At 45.1% G+C, this 18440-nt stretch overlaps 1 protein-coding gene across 4 annotated transcripts in view; it reads right to left on the bottom strand.

The window, feature by feature from the left end:
* The window catches only part of SLC10A7 (solute carrier family 10 member 7), a 254159-nt gene that overhangs the window by 3714 nt on the left and 232005 nt on the right, over positions 1-18440 (bottom strand). For all 4 annotated transcript variants that reach the window (XM_013059153.2, XM_013059150.2, XM_004758018.3 and 1 more), the window contains one exon: positions 917-1062. In XM_013059153.2, coding sequence (XP_012914607.1) covers positions 917-1062 — 146 coding nt within the window. The remainder of the gene's footprint in view (positions 1-916; positions 1063-18440) is intronic.

Genomic DNA, 18440 nt, shown 5'->3' with positions numbered 1-18440 from the left:
CCCAGAGAGGAGGCGGCTGAGCCTGCAGGTCCATGCCTGCGGGGGAAGACAGGATGTGCTCAGCACACACAGAGCTCAATAGGTGGTAGTGTGGCTATCCCACTTTTAGAACCCTAATGACACAACACAGAGCAGGCCCCCCCGCCACTGGCTCTCTTTTTCCTACTCTTCTCCTGATAACAGCTGCCACCTTGTGTCCAGGCTCAGAGAAGTCCTGTAAGTTCTGAGCCACTGGGAAGCAGCCAGCCCGACGGATGCTCCGATGGTATACGCGGCATCTAAACTTTGTATGAATCACCCTGATTTTATGTTGGCTGCTAATTTAGGAAATCACATCTATGGATATCGAATAAGTTACAAGACTCTGAGCGAAGTGGTGAAATTGACACTGTGTACGTTCCGTGGCTAAGTAAATTTTTTAAATGCGCCAATACATAGTTTTGCTGTGCAAAGAAGTTTCTAGGTGTCCGGAAAATTAAAGATAAAGTAGACATTTTAGATAAAGCTGGTGCTATCACGTTTAGAAAGGCATGTGAAATCAGGACATGCAGGAAAGACGGGCTGGGGAAAAGAAGGGGTACACCTGAGCGGAGGGGCACGGGTATTTTGAGTATACTCACCTTTACTGCATTGCACTATGCCCTCCAATATGAGTGGATTTTTTTTTTAAAAAAAGCTTTTTAAAACTGCATTTTGGGTGTAGCTGTACTTTCATAGCAATATACAATAGGGAACCCTCAGTCCTCCTTTTCAAATCGAAATGGATCAGTGCATCATTATTAGGATGACTGGTTAAGAAAATATGTACTTGAGGATGAGGATATGCTAGCAAAAGGTAAAGCATATGAAGAGCTAAAATTCAGAAATAGCATTTCAGTCTGATTTGGATTCAAATGAGATCTTTCCAGAGTCTCACCTTCTGCCTTGACACCATCCAAGACTTTATTGTGGGCACCAACACACTTCCCAGAAGGATCTGAACTGGATGGTATATGAGCAAGGGCACAGATATTAGAGAGAGGTGCTCGTGGCCCGCAAACACGATCTTCAGCATTGGAATTCCTGAGGAGCAACGAAGACAGAAAATCTAGAGGTAAATTCAGTCTGTCATCAAACCAAAGACCCACCCCATTAAAACTGGAGCTCTGGACTTGGTCATTAGCATCTTTTCCCCCTATGTGTTCATAGGGAATGTCTCAACAGACTCATCAAATCTTTCCATTCTTCCTTTCATTGCAGAAAACTCTAAGCTCTACCCAAGACAGATGAAACGAAAAAGGTGGTCAGTATTCAAAGGCACCACTAATTCCCACTGCCAATTAGCAGGCTGTCTACAAGGAGGAGAGGCATTGCTTCTCAGAAGACTGAAGAACATGAGTAAAGCAGAGATTCAAAACGGATCTTTCCTTGCTTAGTAGGGAAACAGGCTGCTGGAGGCCTGCCTGACATTATTTCACGTCCCAAAGTTCACTTGTGAGAATCGAAAGGATATGGTAAGGTAATATATGATATATACCATTTTAATTGGGAGGGTACTTTTGCTAAATGAACAGTAATAAAGGCTTTGTGCCTTTTCTTTTGGCCAATGACCTCAAAGCACTTTATGAGCTATTATACGGCAGGTGAATTCTAAGTTTAGGGCTGAATGCTTAGACCCCACAGTGAAGGTCTTAATGGAACTCAGGTAAACGAATACTACTTTCTGAGTCTACCATTCTATTACACCAAGGGCAAGGTCTGCAGATTTTGTAAACAGCTGTCTATAGTGTGTACCTATTAAGCTTTTATAAGAGAAACCAGACACCAGCAATTTGACTGTTATTACCAATTGTTTTAATATGGCCCAGTTGTCAGAATTACCGTGTATGTATGTCAGCTTTTTCAACAGAATAGCTTAGCTTCCTTCTTGTTTCTTTGAGAACAGCCTCTGAGAAGGACCCAACCTCCTAAACATGCACACTGATGGCACATAAATAACTTTTTATTATAACCCACTGAGGAAAGCTCTGCTTTTTCAATTATTTTTACCTTCTAATAAATTTCAAACCTTTATGCAAAAATGTATTTCATAGCCGCTTTCTTTTTCATAGCCTCACAAATCATTGCCATAAACTGAAAACACTTAACTCGTCCCCAACAATCTCTCTCTCAAAGGTTGGAAAGTACATGCTTAGAGTTTTGCACTTTCTGTCCTCTCACCAATATAAAAAACAAAAGAGCCTTTTTTTTTTTTTTTAAAAGAAACAGTAGACTTTATCAACTGAGAGTCAAAAAGCAGCATCTGATATTATGATCCTGGGAAGTTATCATGATGAGGAAAGAAGAGCTGAGCACCCTCCTCTTGTTTCTGGGGAAGGTTATTTGGCCCAAAGGGACGGCGTTCAGGAACAGGGTGGAGGGAGCAGTAAAAACAGGGCTGAAGGGAGCAAATGATAAGAATATGGAGAAACTTGTCCATGTAAGTGAGAACAGTGGGGGTTTCTGACCCGAAGTTCAAGGACCATGGCTGCTAGGCCAAATCACTCAAGCTACCCTTTCTAGGCAAAGATTCGGGCTCTGTGCCATTCTTAAGCTGAAGTGGGCTCTGCTACTATGGTCAGTAAACCAAAAATTGGCTGCAAGAGAGACGAGGTATCTCAAGGTAAGCCACAACAGAGATTCACCTTAGTGTGGGGAAGTAGGTACACAGAGCTGGCAATAATGACGCCCATCCTGGTTAGCATGCAGTGAGAGCTTACTAGATGTCACATGCTGCCCAAGTGCTCTCCCATGACTGGACGAAGCCTTGAGATGACCCTGAGAGGCTGAGAAAAACTAGTGTTCGCACCATGCTACTGATGAGGAAACGGAGACACCTCAGGGTCAGGAACTGTCCCAGGTGGAGGGGTCTGAATTTCAAGTTGGGCAACCTGCATTTCCAGCCCTCAGTGCCAGGGAAGGTTCAAGGTCTCAGGGGTCTTCAGTTCACCATGTCACGGGGGCTGCAGCTTCTTTAAGCAGAAATGCAGCATTTTGGTACACAAAAACACTTTCTCATCCAGAATCTCTTTTGGAACTCCTTCCTCTTGGAAACGAAGCAGAAACCCTTCCAGAAGCAGAAGACCTCATCCCCTGCCACCCAGACCAGGACATTCCTGTGATTTCATAAGCTTGAGAACCTCAGTGACTGCTAAGACTCCCCCGTAGTGCCTAGGCACACAGACGGGAAGATGTAGCGAAGTCCTTACTCTCAAGAAGCTTCCCGTGTACAAGTGACCTTCTACCTTCTTGGAATCCTCGCCGCAATTTGCATGAAGTTCTCTTCTGGCCCTGCGCTGGTTCTTCGGCACCTGGAACTCATCTTCAAACGCACCCTTCTGGATGCTCAGGACTCTGCGAACATCACTGCCTGGCTGCCGGCTCCCTGGATGCTTCTGCCAGCAGGGGCGCTAGAGGAAGGCTGGAGGAGGAGGGGTCTGGGGCTGCTAGAGCAGCCTCACTGTCCCTCTTCCCCCTTCGGACACTGCTTAATCTTTCCTGGGTTGAGAAAGTGCTTGGTCTTTTCCTGACTGACCCTGGCGGTGGTACAGGTGTGCATTTCTCCCTTTGCCTGGCATTACAGTTATTCACCTCGCTTGACAGAGAGAAGGGATCCATGATGACTAGCAGCAGCTGCAGACATTTGCCGAATTGAATAGGATTTCTCCTCCCCGCCTTACGTGCCTGCAATACCTCCTTGTTAATCGTTAATCAAATTTCCCATCACTAGCCATCCAAGCGATTAATGTTAAAGATAGGATTGAGCACGATATAACAAACAGCCTAGCTTCCGGGGCTTAGGACCCAAGTGGCTGTCATGTGTCCTTGCTTGTCCCTCTCCTGGGGTTGGGGGGGGGATGCACAGCTCAATCACTTGGTGAGGGGAGGGGGACCCCAGCAATTCAAGTGACATGTTATTTTTTTCAGGTACCTTTATTTTCCTTCAGGTCTTAAAACTCACCTGACTTTTCTATCATTTATTTCTACTTTCCTCTCCAATTATTAGCGTTTTTTTTCAATCCCCTATTATCTGCATCTTTCATCTTTCTTTTTCCCTGTGTTCCCTTCAGTAGCCCCCCAACCCCGGGAGAGGGCTTCCAGTTTGCATTTTCATTTCCTCGAAGGTCAGTGTAGAAAAGAAGTTGGGAGATGCTGAGCGAGAGCTGACTTCTCCCTCGTCGAGCGTGCCCTGCCCTGATGGCCATCACTCAGAAGCAGTGAGTTTATTATGTCAGTTCTAGGGCATCTTTGCCACGTTGCCGTCACTATCAGTATGACAGCGCAAAATTCAACAGAGCCACGTCAGGAACCTGCAGGTACCCCTGCACTCAACGCACGGTGATTTCTGCCACTTGGTCATGAATTGGGCAAAATGGGATCTTCAAGTCAAATCACACTCCAGCGGCAGCTCTTATGCCAGAAGGGGGCACATGTGCCCCCTCTCCTCCTCTTCACTCACTTGTTGAACAACTCGCTAGATCATTCATTCCTTCCGTCAGCACTCTGGAATTGCTGAATGGCTCTGTGAAAGGGCAAGGCATGCCAGGAGCAGAATGTGACCTGACTCTGCACGAGGTGACTTCCTGGGTGAAGTGACCCAGGCCCCAGTGACCACCCCCACCCTCTCCCCATAAGCTTTCCTCCGGCCAGTCAGCTCTCAATGGCATTCCCACGCGGGTTCCATACCAGTCTCTCTGGCTTTATAGGAGTGTCCTGTCTAAGCTCTTTCCCGCTCTGTGGCCAGAGCAAGCACAAAATCTGATTCTGTCAAACCCCTCAGGAGTCAGTGACCCAGGAGAGCTTCTAAGTGCGGTGCGCGGGGACCCTCCTGACCTGGCCGCCATCCCTCTACGTCTCTATATGTCATACTCCTCCCCATGCCTGACTCTGTGCTCCAGCTTGGAGGAGGCCCTGTGCTGCTCCCCCCCCCCGCCCCCCATCCATTCGGCCTTTGCACAGGAGCACCTTTGGCCTCTAATGCTCATCACCCACATCTCGCTTCACCCAGTCCTCTAGCCCTCAGCTCTCAGGTCGCCTCCTCCGGGATGCCATCCTCAAAGTCCCACGCTGGCCATCAGGTCCTTTCTACTCTATGCTTACCCAACCTGCGACACCCTCCAGCCTAGTGTTCACTGCACTTACTACCACCGGCCCTTCCTTCATCTTTGAGCATAGAGTAGGTGCTTAAAAGAAATGTGTCGAGTGAATGGATCTGTCCTTTCCCAGATCCCGTCATAAATCTACTGTGCAGACTATCACTCCGTTTTCACTACCTTATTTAAGTAGGAGAAAAACAATGGCGATAATTTAAAAAAAACCAACCAAACTTACTAGAAAGAGTTTTCTTTTTAAAGTAAAATTTAAATATAGGACTCTTTTCATCTTGCTATCACGGCAGTAATATAAATGAAGCAAATTAATTTTAATGCTCCCAGGTACGGATTCTGTGTCACCGTGGTTGACAGGATCCAACTAGACTTTATGCGATGGCATTTGACTTTATGGAAGTGAACACGATGCACACATTTACAATTTTACAGGGGCTTTAAGCTGTCATGCTGAAAAGTGTTTATAAAACATTAATCAAAAAATGCCTCTTTAATACAATGCATTGTCTGAAAGATGTTAGAAGGCGCATATTGTAAATGGATTCTTTTTCTGACTAAAGTAATTTCCACCAAAAGCATTTCCCCATTGCTCTACAAGTACACTGTGTGGATAGAGAGCACTTTCCCAGCACATTACTGCCTGCTCCAAACACTTGGGAAATCAGTAATGTACAGCACACCATATTTCCATGTCACACATGACACATTCGTCTAAAATTATCCAACAGAGTTTGACACCCCAGCATATTCCGTAAGCAGAGCTTTCAACTGACATCTGCCAAGTAGGAACTTCAAGTGAGAGCTTTCTTCTTCTAACAAGCAAGTAAGGGGTTTCTTTTATCCTATACCCAGGATGGAAAGGATAAAATAATACATATAAGAACAAGTTTTTTTTTTTTTTCCCCTATTTTAAATATGTTTATTTTATGTTCTCTGAATTAGAAAATTCTCTTTGTATCAACGTTCAAGTTGCATGAGTTTATACTTCCTATTGGATGGGCAGGTTTTCATGTTTTCTTGAGAAACATTTTTCTTTCTGGATTAAATATGGACTTTTATTTAACCCATGCTGAAGACTGAAGCTGCTCTGTTGTTCACAATATAAAAACTGTTCAGTTCACTTACTGGTGGGCGCCCCATGTTCTCACCATCCCTCCGTCATCCGTCCATTCATTAAAAAATACCTTTTGGGTCTCTGCTCGATGTGAGGCACTGTCCTCATTACTGGGGCTATTAGATCGGTAGCACCGCCACGGTCCCTTACGCCTGGGGCTCACCTTCTGGTGGCTCTTGCCCTGACACCTCAGTCTTCCTCAGTCAGAGGGATGCGTGTCAGCACAGCTTGTGTAACCCTTTCTATCACTGGCTTACCCAGTTTCTACAACTCAGAGTTTGGGGATTATCTTTGACTAATTCCATTTGTCTTCTTACTCCTCGGTCAAGCCACTGAATTCTGTGGATTCTTTCCTCCATCTGCCACTCTCCCTCCTCCTCAGTTTTCACTGCCACCTGCCTAATTCAGTGCCTCAGAAAATCGAGCCAAGATTACTCTTACAGCCTCCTGACATCACCCCGTCTTCAGACTCTTCCCTTCATCAATCCTCCAAAACCCCAGCCAGATTAATCCTCCCCCAACCCACATTAATTAAAGCCAACAGCCTGCTCAAGAATTACGATGACTTTCCAGTGCCCATTCATCACATTCTCTCCCTATTCAACTTCGGTGAAGAACGGTTCCTACTGCCGCCATTTTGTAAGGATCTACAGCATGCCAAGTGCTTTGCCTACAGTATCTCATTTAATCCTCATAATAGCCTGTGAAGTAGGAGTGATTTTCCCATTTAAGCCTGAGGAACCAGGGTTTGGGTTGTTAAGTGACTTGCCTCATATCATACATCACGCATTTCAGTAGAGGCAGAATTGGAACTCAGTCTATTTACTTCTAATCGCTGAACGTGCCAACTCCATTAAGCCCAACTTTCCCTTGCCAATTGCTGTCACTGGCTCAGGTCTAGCACTTTCTTGTCTCTGTAAAAGCTGAGCCTCTGCTGGATCTTGCCCTTTCTCCTTATGTGCCTAAATCCTGTGGGTTCATTCAGGCTCCGCTTTCTATTTCCTCCACCCCGAGGGTGGCCTCTCTACAGATTTCTTCCTCTTTTGAGGAAAGAAGTCGCTCTTCTTCCTGGCATCAGATAATGTGGCATTTGCTCATGCTGCCATTATTTTCTTCAGGGTAGGTTCTGTTTTCCCCTGAACATAGGCAAATTATTACATTTTTCCTTTAATCTGCAGTATTTAAGCCCAGGACTGCTACTTGATAAATGGTTATTTAGGAATAGGTACTAAAGTAAGGTTTCCTATTTAAAAGTTCTGATTTAACTAGAACGAACACTAGTCGCTTTGCTGGACTGCAGAGAGAACGCCTCCACACACCGCTTGCAGACGGGACTGTATTTCCTAGCATAAAATTTGCTGCGGCAGGAAGGAAAGAAACTGGACTGACCGAGCAACACGAAATCTGAAAGTAGTGCTGAAGTGTGGAGTAGGAGAGGAAGTACGTTGAAAAACACTCTCTGTATCCCTTGAAGACTAATATTACACTTCCATGCTCACTTAGCTAAGATTGCATATATTCCAATCACCTGGATCATTTCCTGTCTTTCAGGAGTTCATTCGCCTGAATTCACATGACTTATTTTCCATTTAAAGGCTTTCTCAGACTTTTCACCGAGTTTTGGAGAGAGCTGCTGGCAAATCTGGAATCCAGTTGCTTCTCTCCTCAGTTGTCATGGTGATTTCCCGCTTTTGTTTAGTCTGTTCTTAGTTAGAAACATCCATAAGTTTACTATCTAAATGTCCCACACATTGTTACTTGGATTCTATCTCTTCCTCAGTCAATCTCTCGGAAAAGACAGTGCTTGCCTTTAGAAGTCATTGGGATAGAAGGTCTCCCCAATCATAACATAATCTAGGAAGGCAGTCACTGTTTGAAGAACAGAGACACTCTTCTCCAGGATCACGAAGTGCCAATCTCTGTGTCTCCTTCATGCGCGCACACACACACACGCAGAGTCCTTCTCTTTAGAGACAAATAGTCGCAGGAAGTCAAACTCACTGGCACTAATTTATGCCAATTACTAAACAAAAGAGCAATTACATGCCATTTCTAGAGCACAAAGTGATGCCACGATAAAGTACAACAACAGTTTCAGAATTTGGTTAGAAAAGGCTTTCAGTTAGGATACTCCTTAAAGCAGGCTAATTTTCAGTAATATAGCTGTCACTTTCATGCAGTGATTGATAATCTATTATACCCCATAGCCTACGTGAGGCAGGTCAGTGTAGCAGTTAAGGAGCCTGACACAGGGCTGGGAGGGGGCTGGGGGTAAGAAGCCTGACACAGGAGTCAGAGAGCCCTGGGTTAGAGTACCATGTCTACTACCACTTACCACCTGCATGACCTTGGTTGGGCAAGTTCTTAAACCTCAGTTTTCACATCAATAAAAAGTACTTACTTTGTAGGTTTAAAAAAAAATAAATGCTAAGTGAAATAATGTTCAAAGTTTGGTAAGTAGTAGGTCTTTGTGCATTATGTGTCAGACACTCTTCTAAGTACAGTGAATTGATGGGTAACCAACCCCCTCTCACCACCTTCCAGGGGTGAATGCTCTTACTCATTTAATGTGGAGAGAAGATAGTACCATGCCAAATCTAGGCAAAGAGCAAATTCTACCCAATAACAAAATCATGGCACATGGTGGTGTAGGGGAATGCAGCACTGCCGCTAGGACCACAGTGGTTAGGCAAATGGATTCAGTGAACATCTGGGTTACTCTGATTTTTGTTTTTTATTAGGGGTAAAAACAAAGGCCCCCTACTTCTAGGTCAATGGGTATGGTTTGGCTTGCTGCCCATCTGAGGCCTGTTGGATCAGTTAAGAGCACCCCTAAGGTATGGTCTTTTGGAGCAGGAGGTATTTAGTCTGCACAGCCCCCCTCCCCCAACTGCATTCTGCTTATAATCCTGGCTATTCCAGGACTCCCCCCAAACCCACTCTGGTATGTTCCAAAGGCTGGCAAGTCAGCTTCCTGCAGATTCCTGCGAAAGGATGTCACAAATCGTCATTCACTCCCATCTAAACGACCGGTCTTTGGCTCAAATTCTCCATGGTATTTTAATATGCGGATTATGCTGCTTTACTCTTGCCAAAGATTTACATTTTACTTGCTTCCTTGTTCTTTTGGGGTCCTTCCATCTTTAACCAGAATCTCCTGCCATATTATCTTTGCTATGAAACTCTATGGCTCCTGTAATGAGATACATAAGGAAACATTTTTGTCCTTTTTGTACCAAGAGTCATCCAAAATGAGGTACAACTAAGTAACATATGCAAATATGAGCTGTCCGGCCATTTCCCTGCTGTCCCAGTGTGGGGATTCATGGAACCCACACAGAGGTTGAGCGTTTCCCAATGGCTGATTACGAAGGCAACAGCAGCAGCTCCGGGATCTCTGACAACCCCCTTGGCTAGACCTTTGGCAGAAAAGCAGGATCACGATCATCCTGCCCCGGTTTAACAGACAGGTACGCATGGAATTTTAACTTCTAAACTCCGAGGCCTGAAAAAAGTCCTACGTTTATCTTTGGGAAAGAAAGGGGCACTTGAAAATCCAGAGGAGATGTCGGCAAACGTGCTTCACAAAACCGGCCTCAAACATCCTGTTTTCCTCTCAGGAGCTCGTGCTGCTTGCTAACCACCTTCCCTCTACAGTTGGGAAGGCTTTGAATGTCAGATTTCTTTTCTGATGTACAACTTTTCTCATACTTTTGTCATTCAAAACCAGAACCCCCCCTCCATTTTTTTTTTTTTTTTTTTAAATCCAAAAAGAAGAATTAGCTCCAGAAAGGCAGGGCAATGAAGTATACAAGGTCACAAATGACACGTGTAAGGCCATAATTAAGAGAAAAGAACCACCTTTCCAGGAGTTAAAAAGCTTTATGAAAGAGCAGCGGTCATGTTTTATTTTTTCAGCAGTCATATCTTGTACTGAACTTAGAAGCCACATCTGGAGTTCACGGATGTTTCTGACCTTCCCTTGTGTGTTGGTGAGGCAGAAGACAGACCGTAGAAGGTAGTTACAATGGGCTTGCTCTGGGTCAGGGAGCGTTCGGAGAGAGTGCAAACATCAATTTGTTCACTCCTCAGGTCTATGGTGTGCATGAAGCTTCCATTCTTCTCTCCATTTCTCAGATGAGGAACCCGAGGCAGCAGTCAGGACCAACTTCCCCAAGGCTGGGTGCAGCTCGTGACTGGAGGGGGCTGTGGTTGCATATAGAATGGCTCCAGCACCCTTGGTTTTTCAACCTGACCCTGTGCCTGCAACTCCTGAAACGCTAATTCGTCACAGTGCTGTGGGACACCAGAAAAAAGAGATGCTTGATGGTATTAACACTGAAAACAGAAGGAGAAAACTAAGAAAAATAATATTTACGCAAGAGAAGTCTGGAAGGAAAAAGGAGGTACTCCTTTCAACACAGGTGCTTGGCTGGCCGGCCTTTTACTTGCTTCAGATAAAAGTTTTATGATCGACGGTTTTTGGCCCATCAGGAAAAGAAAAGATGGTGTTTTCGTCTTCAGTTACCTGGGCTGTAAGCCCATCGCTTTCTGTAAAGTTGTATGTAAATAAAGATGCAAGAAAAGACCAAAATGAGCAGCTGGTGTTATTTCTGTTTTGTAACGGGTATGTTCTGATTGGAAAAGACGTTTAATGAATGGCCTGAGCCGGCTCACCAGATGCTGACAATGAAACATTTAACTCCACCAATTGAAGGTTTCTGCCTCAGAAGATTAGGTACACCTTCACCTGTCTGACAGTGTTGTAGGAATAATTAGCAAGCAGGGAATTCCAGAATGAATTAAAGACCTGAGCCATGGAGCCTTCATTCAAATGCTGGCTGTGCCTTCCTGGAGGGGTCACCATATTTATGGAGACACGGTGGGTAGGAAGTAGTTTGAGATTGCTTTTTTTTTTTTTTTCCCTTTTCTAGGCTGTGAAGGAAGAATCTTTTGTCTTTTTAAGAGAAAATCTGGCTGCTATTCATGCTCACAGGATGTGAAAATATCCAAAATAGACTGAGGCTTTCATACGGCAAAAATAACACAAGGTCATCAGAATACATAGAACATGATCCCCAATACAGACCTGGCCCCTGGCTCCGAACAGAACTCACTGAACCCTGGCTCTGGAAAGCCTTGTTTAATTTTATGGAATTTTTTAGATATGTCTTCATATAAATGAAGTAAAACACTCCAATCTTTTAAGTCTGAAGCAAAGAGAAGCTGATGGACAGAACACGTGCTTTCACTGATTCTGGTATAGTTCCCACTCTCTAAACTCAATGCTCCCTAAAATTTTGCTCTGATGACCCTCTTACTGGTGAATAGTGGGACATCTGGAAGGCTTCTGAGTCTTAGGTAAGTGGCAAATGTGATTAAGCCGGGACACAAATGCACAGTATTTTCTTAATACATGTTTTTTGTTTTGTCAACACGGCCATCAGTCACCCTCTGGCAGTCATTTTCTTCTCCATGGTACCATGTTTATAATGAAAACCAACCTCAGAAGAGATGCCTCCTGACATAAAAGAATGAGGCAATTTTGATTTGGGGATTAGAAATCAGCACTATTTATCCTTAAATCCATCTGTTTTATTTTTTAAAGGTTTATCTGAGAGAGAGCAGGAGAGAGGGAGAGAGAGAGCTTGCAGAGGGGAAGGGGTTGCGGGGGGAGAGAGAATCTCAAGCACACTCCCTGCTAAGCACAGATCCTAACACGGGGCTCAACCTCATGACCCATGAGATCATAACTTGAGCTGAAATCACAAGTCGGACTTTCAACTGACCGAGCCACCAAGACCCCCCTACATCCATCTGTTTTAAAAACATTAACCCAGGTTTCTATGGTTGAACTTGACTACGTGATGTCCTACTAACCCCCTCCTGCCTTTTATTTATTCTGAGTGATACAAAATTTGGGGAGTTAGGGCCTCATTTAGGAGGCTTTTAGGCAGAAGAAGAAATTTAAAAGCCCTGGAAGCCATTTCTGGAAATAATGATACTTTTCTCATCTCCTCTGTTTTCCTTAACCTGTGAGTACTTCATGTATCTAAGAGAACCATGGTTTTTCACAAGTCAGTACAAACAAATGGCCACTTTTATTAACAAATGAGTGGGTAAAATCCTATGTTGCAATTTTTCTGGAACACAATAGTGCATAAATGCACATCAACACAGAGGGCAGTCCAACACAGTGGTCACCTGGGTACTGGTGGCTTTTAGAAAGTCTCTAGCCTGAGGGAATCTGAGTTAATAGCTGTGGGGAGGGGTCAGGGCATCACGGTTATTGGACGGCTTCCTGGTGATTCTAAAGTAAGCCCCGCTGAGAAGCCAGGTCTGGTAAGAAGGGGGAGCAAGAGGACTCCGGAGGATTCTGGAGGCAGACAAAGGCCCTTGAGCGCGCTCTGCTGTTTACTCACTGTGTCAACTGGGGTAGGTTATCTGACCTCACGGAAGCAGAGTTTTCTGCCAGGGGCAGTGGGATCCCTAACAGCTACTGGGCAGGGTTGTCGTGAAGCTTACCTGAGATAAGGAGTCAGCCTATGTGCCTAATACAGTGTCTGGCAGGTAGTAGGCACCCCCACCAACACGAGAGCCTGCTCCTTTTAAGGTTTTGATGTGTCTTCACATCTACTTTTCTAATTTAATGTTCACCTCAGCCTTGGGAGGCAGGCGAAAAATACAGGACTGCAAGTTTGTTTGTCAGTGTGTCTGGCTGATTTAGAATTTCGTATCATTTTATTATCAAAATAATTTCATCTCCTTTCTAACCTCTACAGTGCCTCAGGGCTTGGTCCTCAGAGGGTCCTTCTCCTCTGTCTCCATACTCCTTAGTGACCTCCTCCTGTCCGTGAGCCTAAAATAACCCCTATACAATGAACACTCCAGATGCACCGGGCTAGCCCTCCACTGGATGTTGAGAAGACATCTCAAACTTAACATGTTCAAAATGGGACTCTTGACCTGCCCCTACACCCTTCTCTTCCACCACCAAAATCTGTTCCTTTACCATCTTCCCTAATCCAGGAAATGGCAGTCTCATCCCTCCAGCCTCTCTGTCCAAACACCTTGGATAATTCCCCTTTCTCTCTCTCTCTAAGGCTTTATTTATTTGACAGAAAGAAAGGCAGAGGGAGAAGGAGAAGCAGGCTCCCTGCTGAGCAGAGTGCATGTGGGACTCTCAGGACCCTGGGATCAGTAGCTGAGCTGAAGGCAGACCCTCAGCCAACTGAGCCACCCAGGCACGCCTTCCCCTTCCTCTTATGAGCATATCTAGTTTATCAGGAAGCCCTCTAAGCTCTGTGACCCGAATATGCCCAGAATCCAACACCACTTCCGCCACCATGACCTTTGGCCTTAAACTGTCTGGATTAAAGCTTTGTAACTGGCCTTCCTGTTTTTCACTGCTGTACCTTTCCACCCATCCAGCCCCAGGCTTTTATTTTCAACACAGCAGCCACAGGGGTCCTTTCAGAGTGGACTTGGATCTTATCGAGAGACTACTCAACCTTTTAATGGCTTCCCCTCTCATTCTAAGTAAAAGGTTAAGTCCTCGCACCTGCCAACAAGGCCTTAGGTGATCTCACTCTCCCCACTCCCATTGTCTGGTACCACTTCTCCGCCAGCTCTCCCTCCCTCATCCCTCATTCCCCTGCCGGAACACCTGCCCCTTCCTCGTCCTCCAACTGACCAAGCACAGTGTTGCCTCAGCTCCTTCGCCCTCACTGCCCCCTCCACTTGGCATCTCCTTGCCCTAAATACCCACACGGCTTGCTCACTGGGTCCTTCCGGTGTTTGATCCAACAGCCCCTTTAAGCCTAAAACTTTCCCACCTCCACGCTGGCACTCCTATTCTCCTTCCTGTATAACAAGTCTCTCTTTCCATATCACACTTACCATCACCAAATGGTTGTATGTTTAACTGTTCATCTATTTGATCCTGCTGGAAAGGAAGTTAGATAAGGGCAAGAACTTTTCTGTACTTTGTTCACTGCTGTAGCCCCATGGGGCCTGGAACAGGGTCTGGCATACAGTCGGCACTAAATAAACACTTGGTGAGTGAATGAATGGATCAGGGAGATTGTGTTTTAAAAGCATTTTTTTCATCAGCACCAGTGCATCCTCTTTGGTTTTGCACTCACAATCAGTGCAAAAAGGTGTTTTTTTTTTTTTTTAATTAATATTTAGAAAATTTGCTCTAGCAATATGAAAGTCCTAGTGCTAGAGGAGACTAGTTGTAATACAGAGAGCAGTAGTAGTACACAGAGCAGACATGGAGCCAAGGCAGCTCTGGGAAGTGTCACGGCTACACTATCACGACTGCACTCGGCTTCAGGAAAGGTGACTTTCCAAATGAGCTGGCTTCTGGGGACCCAGGGATCTGAGTTGTGTCCAATTTTACATCTCCTCTTGCCCCCACGGTAACTTGTCAAAAACCTACCCAGTAGCCCGTGGCTTTAAAAAGTGGGCAGCTAACTTTAATTTCTGCCTGCAGTTGTGTGGACGGGGCTGTAGAGGGGGACAGGGAGGCAGTGGATTTCCCCTCGCTTAGCTGTGGGCTCGTTTATTCTTCGCTGTAAAGAGTCATGGAGCCGGCTGTCATCAAATACATGCGAACGGGTTTATAGTGTCTGGTTCAATTAAGGGAACTTCTGGGGAGAGATGGGAACAAATAAATAATTGGAGAGAGGCAGCTCTGAAATGACAACCGTTATTCACGGGTCTCTGTTTGCGAGTGGAGATGGAGAGATACGAACTTCAAGTGAATGAGATCTCCTGGGTGAGAGTCTTCACTTCAAACACAGTAAACAACTGTTGTTCTGTGATGCACATTTTAGTACTGCTACGGGCAAACTTTCTAAATATTAATAATAATAATAAAGACCAAACCCCTCTGCAACTGACAGCGAGTGCGGAGCTGGTGGGAAGCACTGGGAGACAAGCCCTTGTCAGCTCTCCGCGATGCGGCAGAGGCTTCATCAGAAAGGACCACCCCGCAAACATCACACTGTGCGCCCCTCGCTTCTTGTGGCACTTCCCTTTCAGCAGCAAGGGCTGTATGTGACTTTGGGTGCTTTACTGATGACTAATGTGTAAAACTGATCTCTGTAGAGCCACTTCTAACTATAGTGGGATGGTTTTTATTTTGAAATAAACACGAAACTCTGGAAATACCAGTTTGCACTAGCTGAATCCCACCAAGAATTGACATTTGAACACTCGGGATGAGGATTTCGTACATAGTTTGAGATGCCACCGCGAGCCCAGCTCAGGGGCAGGGAAGCTGGCACGGGGAAACACTGCCTCCTCTTGATCCTGCCCCATCCCTGAGGCTGAACGAGTGGCACAGCTAACACACCCTTCTCAGATATTTCTAGAAGCCTGGGTGGTATGATGGAAAGGACTTGGTCTTTGCTGTCAGTGACCTGGGTTTAAATTCTAACCATGCCAACTACCAGCTATGTGGTCAGATGATCTAGCCCTAATACTCCCATTTCCACACCTGCTCAAAATGAGGTTAAAATAATTGTCTCAAAGGGCAGTTGGAGGTGTTAGTGAAGCAGTGTTTGTACGGCACCTGGCATAGATGCTGGTGATTTGGGTTATGATTCTGGTTAAAAATAGCATTATGAGACAGTATTGTGGGGCTCAGATTTAGTGCTTTGCAGGACTGAAATCATCCAGGGTGAGGTGTGAAGCATTCCTAAAACTTTTGAGAATGGTGACTGCTGAGGACAGCCATGGGAACTGAAACCTTGTTGCTAGAGTACTGCCAGAACTCCCCACGCCTTCACCTGTCTCTAACTTCTGCTTATGGGTCTGTTTCGGTTGCTGTCCCTTTCAGAGTGCTGACTTCTGGAAAGCAATGATTTTATCTTGTGTTTCTTTTCTTTTCTTTCTTTTTTAACTTTTTAAAAAAATTAAATTAATTTATTTATTTGACAGAGATCACAAGCAGGCAGAGAGGCAGTCAGAGAGAGAGAGAGAGGAAGGGAAGCAGGCTCTCTGCCAAGGAGAGAGCCCAATGTGGGGCTCGATCCCAGGACCCCGAGATCATGACCTGAGCCGAAGTCAGAGGCTTAACCCACTGAGCCACTCAGGTGCCCCTTATTTTTTTTTTTTTTTAAAAGGTTTATTTCTGAGAGAGATAGAAAGAGCGAGCACATGATTGGGGGGAGGGGCAGAGGGAGAGAGACAAGCAGACTCCCCGCTGAGCAGGGAGCCTGATGCTGGGCTCCATCCCAGGACTCTGAGATCCTGACCTGAACTGAAATCAAGAGGTAGAGGCTTCATCCACTGAGTCACCCAGTTACCCCTCTTTCCTTTCTTTTTAAAAAATCTTTCTACAGTATCAATTACACTGTAATATTTTTTGGGAAAAACCATATATATTTCCTTTCATGAAGGGACTTATATAAGGATAACTTTCAAATACCAGGCATGCTGAAATTATTTTAAATACGCTTAAACTTTACTCTCAGCTTAAAAAAGAAAGCTTCGCTTCTGGAGTGACTTCTAGGGATGATAGGCAGGCACTAAGTGAATGGCTTTCCTTTGATCAGGTTATGCCTTGTGAAATACTGGCATACTTCCACATCCAAATGCTGTGGTTTAACCACACTGATGCAAAGGGAACTCAAAAGACCTTTGAAGTTCAGGCACAAATATAGATATAGATTAGAAAAACAGGAGCAAGTTTTTATCCTTCCTAGACACAACCACAGAATCACATATCGAAGACATGGAAAGAGGAGGTGAGTGATTCCGAGAAATTGGAGTCCAAGCCTACTGAGTTGTTTCAAAATTTTATTGTTTATCTTTTTATGCTACTTTGTAGTATGTCATGAGCATCTACGTCCTCAGTATCTCCTTTTGGGTAATAATGAGACAAAAAGTATCCACATCATGGCCAGACTAAAGTTAGGAAAAAACAAGAAACAAAAACACCACCACCCAAAACCAACCAAGCCAAGCTGAGGCAGACTAGTTTCCACGATCATAAAAAAGCACCTACACAAGACTTGCCTGAATGCTGTGCTGGGACAAAAGCTTCCCGAAAGACCTGGGAGGGTGAGCCAGCTACTCTGGAAACCATAGGTGATTCTGGATGCACGTATTATTGTGGCTCTAAAATTTCAGGTGCATAATCCTGTTTTTTTTGGTATGTTTCAAAAATCAGACTCCAGGGTCTTATTCTTAAAAATTCTGATTCAGGGGCGCCCGGGCGGCTCACTGGGTTAAAGCCTCTGCCTTCAGCTCAGGTCATGATCCCAGGGTCCTGGGAGCATTGGGCTCTCTGGTCAGCGGAGAGCCTACTTCCCCCTGCTCTCTGCCTGCCTCTCTGCTTACTTGTGATCTCTGTCAAATAAATAAATAAAGTTAAAAAAAAATTCTCAATCAGATGAGGTCCAGTAATCTTTTTTTTTACTTAGAGGAAGTGATTTGCCATAAATTAGAGGGTCACCTTTGGGGAAATGTTGATCTTAAGGTACCCCTCTGAAGGGTCAAGATTCTAAAGCTGAATACCTTTTTAAAAATCAGAGAATTGCTGAATGTTAGAATGAGAAGGGCCCCAGAGAGCATCTAGCCTAAATTTTCATAGCTGGTGAACCAGAGGACTGACACTAGAGCACAAGACTTCCTGAAGAACCCCATTTACAGCTCTGCATAGGGTTAAAAGCTAGCCTGGTGTAAATTCTGGCCCTGCCCCCTGGGTCACGTGACTTGGGCAGTTGCTTATCACTTAGAAACCTCACTTTCCTTATCTGAGCTGATTGCAGGAGTGATGTGAGCTGGTGTGTGTAAAGGACTGTTGGGAGGTGACCTACACCCCGAGGTGGGGGGTGTCAGGCATAAGTTTCAGTCTTTCCAGCAGATAAGGTGTAGTGGCCAAAGAAAGAATTTAAGGTAGGTGAAGGTGAGCCACACCCACACAAGCACGCCAATGAGTTTGAATGAAAAAGCAAGCTGCCACGCATACCAGTATTAGTTTACACAACTTATCCAGTCAACTCAAAGCCCTAGCTCTGACCTTTCAAGTGCTCTCATTAACCCCTTGCATGTGGTCTCTCAAAGCACACACAGCAACATTCCAAGCAGGATTCTGTGACCCTTAGAGTCAGCCTCCGGCAACCACAGGGACTCCTCGGGGCAGCAGGGCCCAAAACCAGGTAGGGATGAGCCTCCAGCACAGCCCC

This window comes from Mustela putorius, unplaced genomic scaffold (genome assembly GCF_011764305.1).
Source record: "Mustela putorius furo isolate JIRA1106 unplaced genomic scaffold, ASM1176430v1.1 tig00000242_pilon_pilon_pilon, whole genome shotgun sequence".
Classification (NCBI taxonomy): Eukaryota; Metazoa; Chordata; class Mammalia; order Carnivora; family Mustelidae; genus Mustela; species Mustela putorius.
This window is presented reverse-complemented; position numbering and strand designations above follow the sequence as displayed.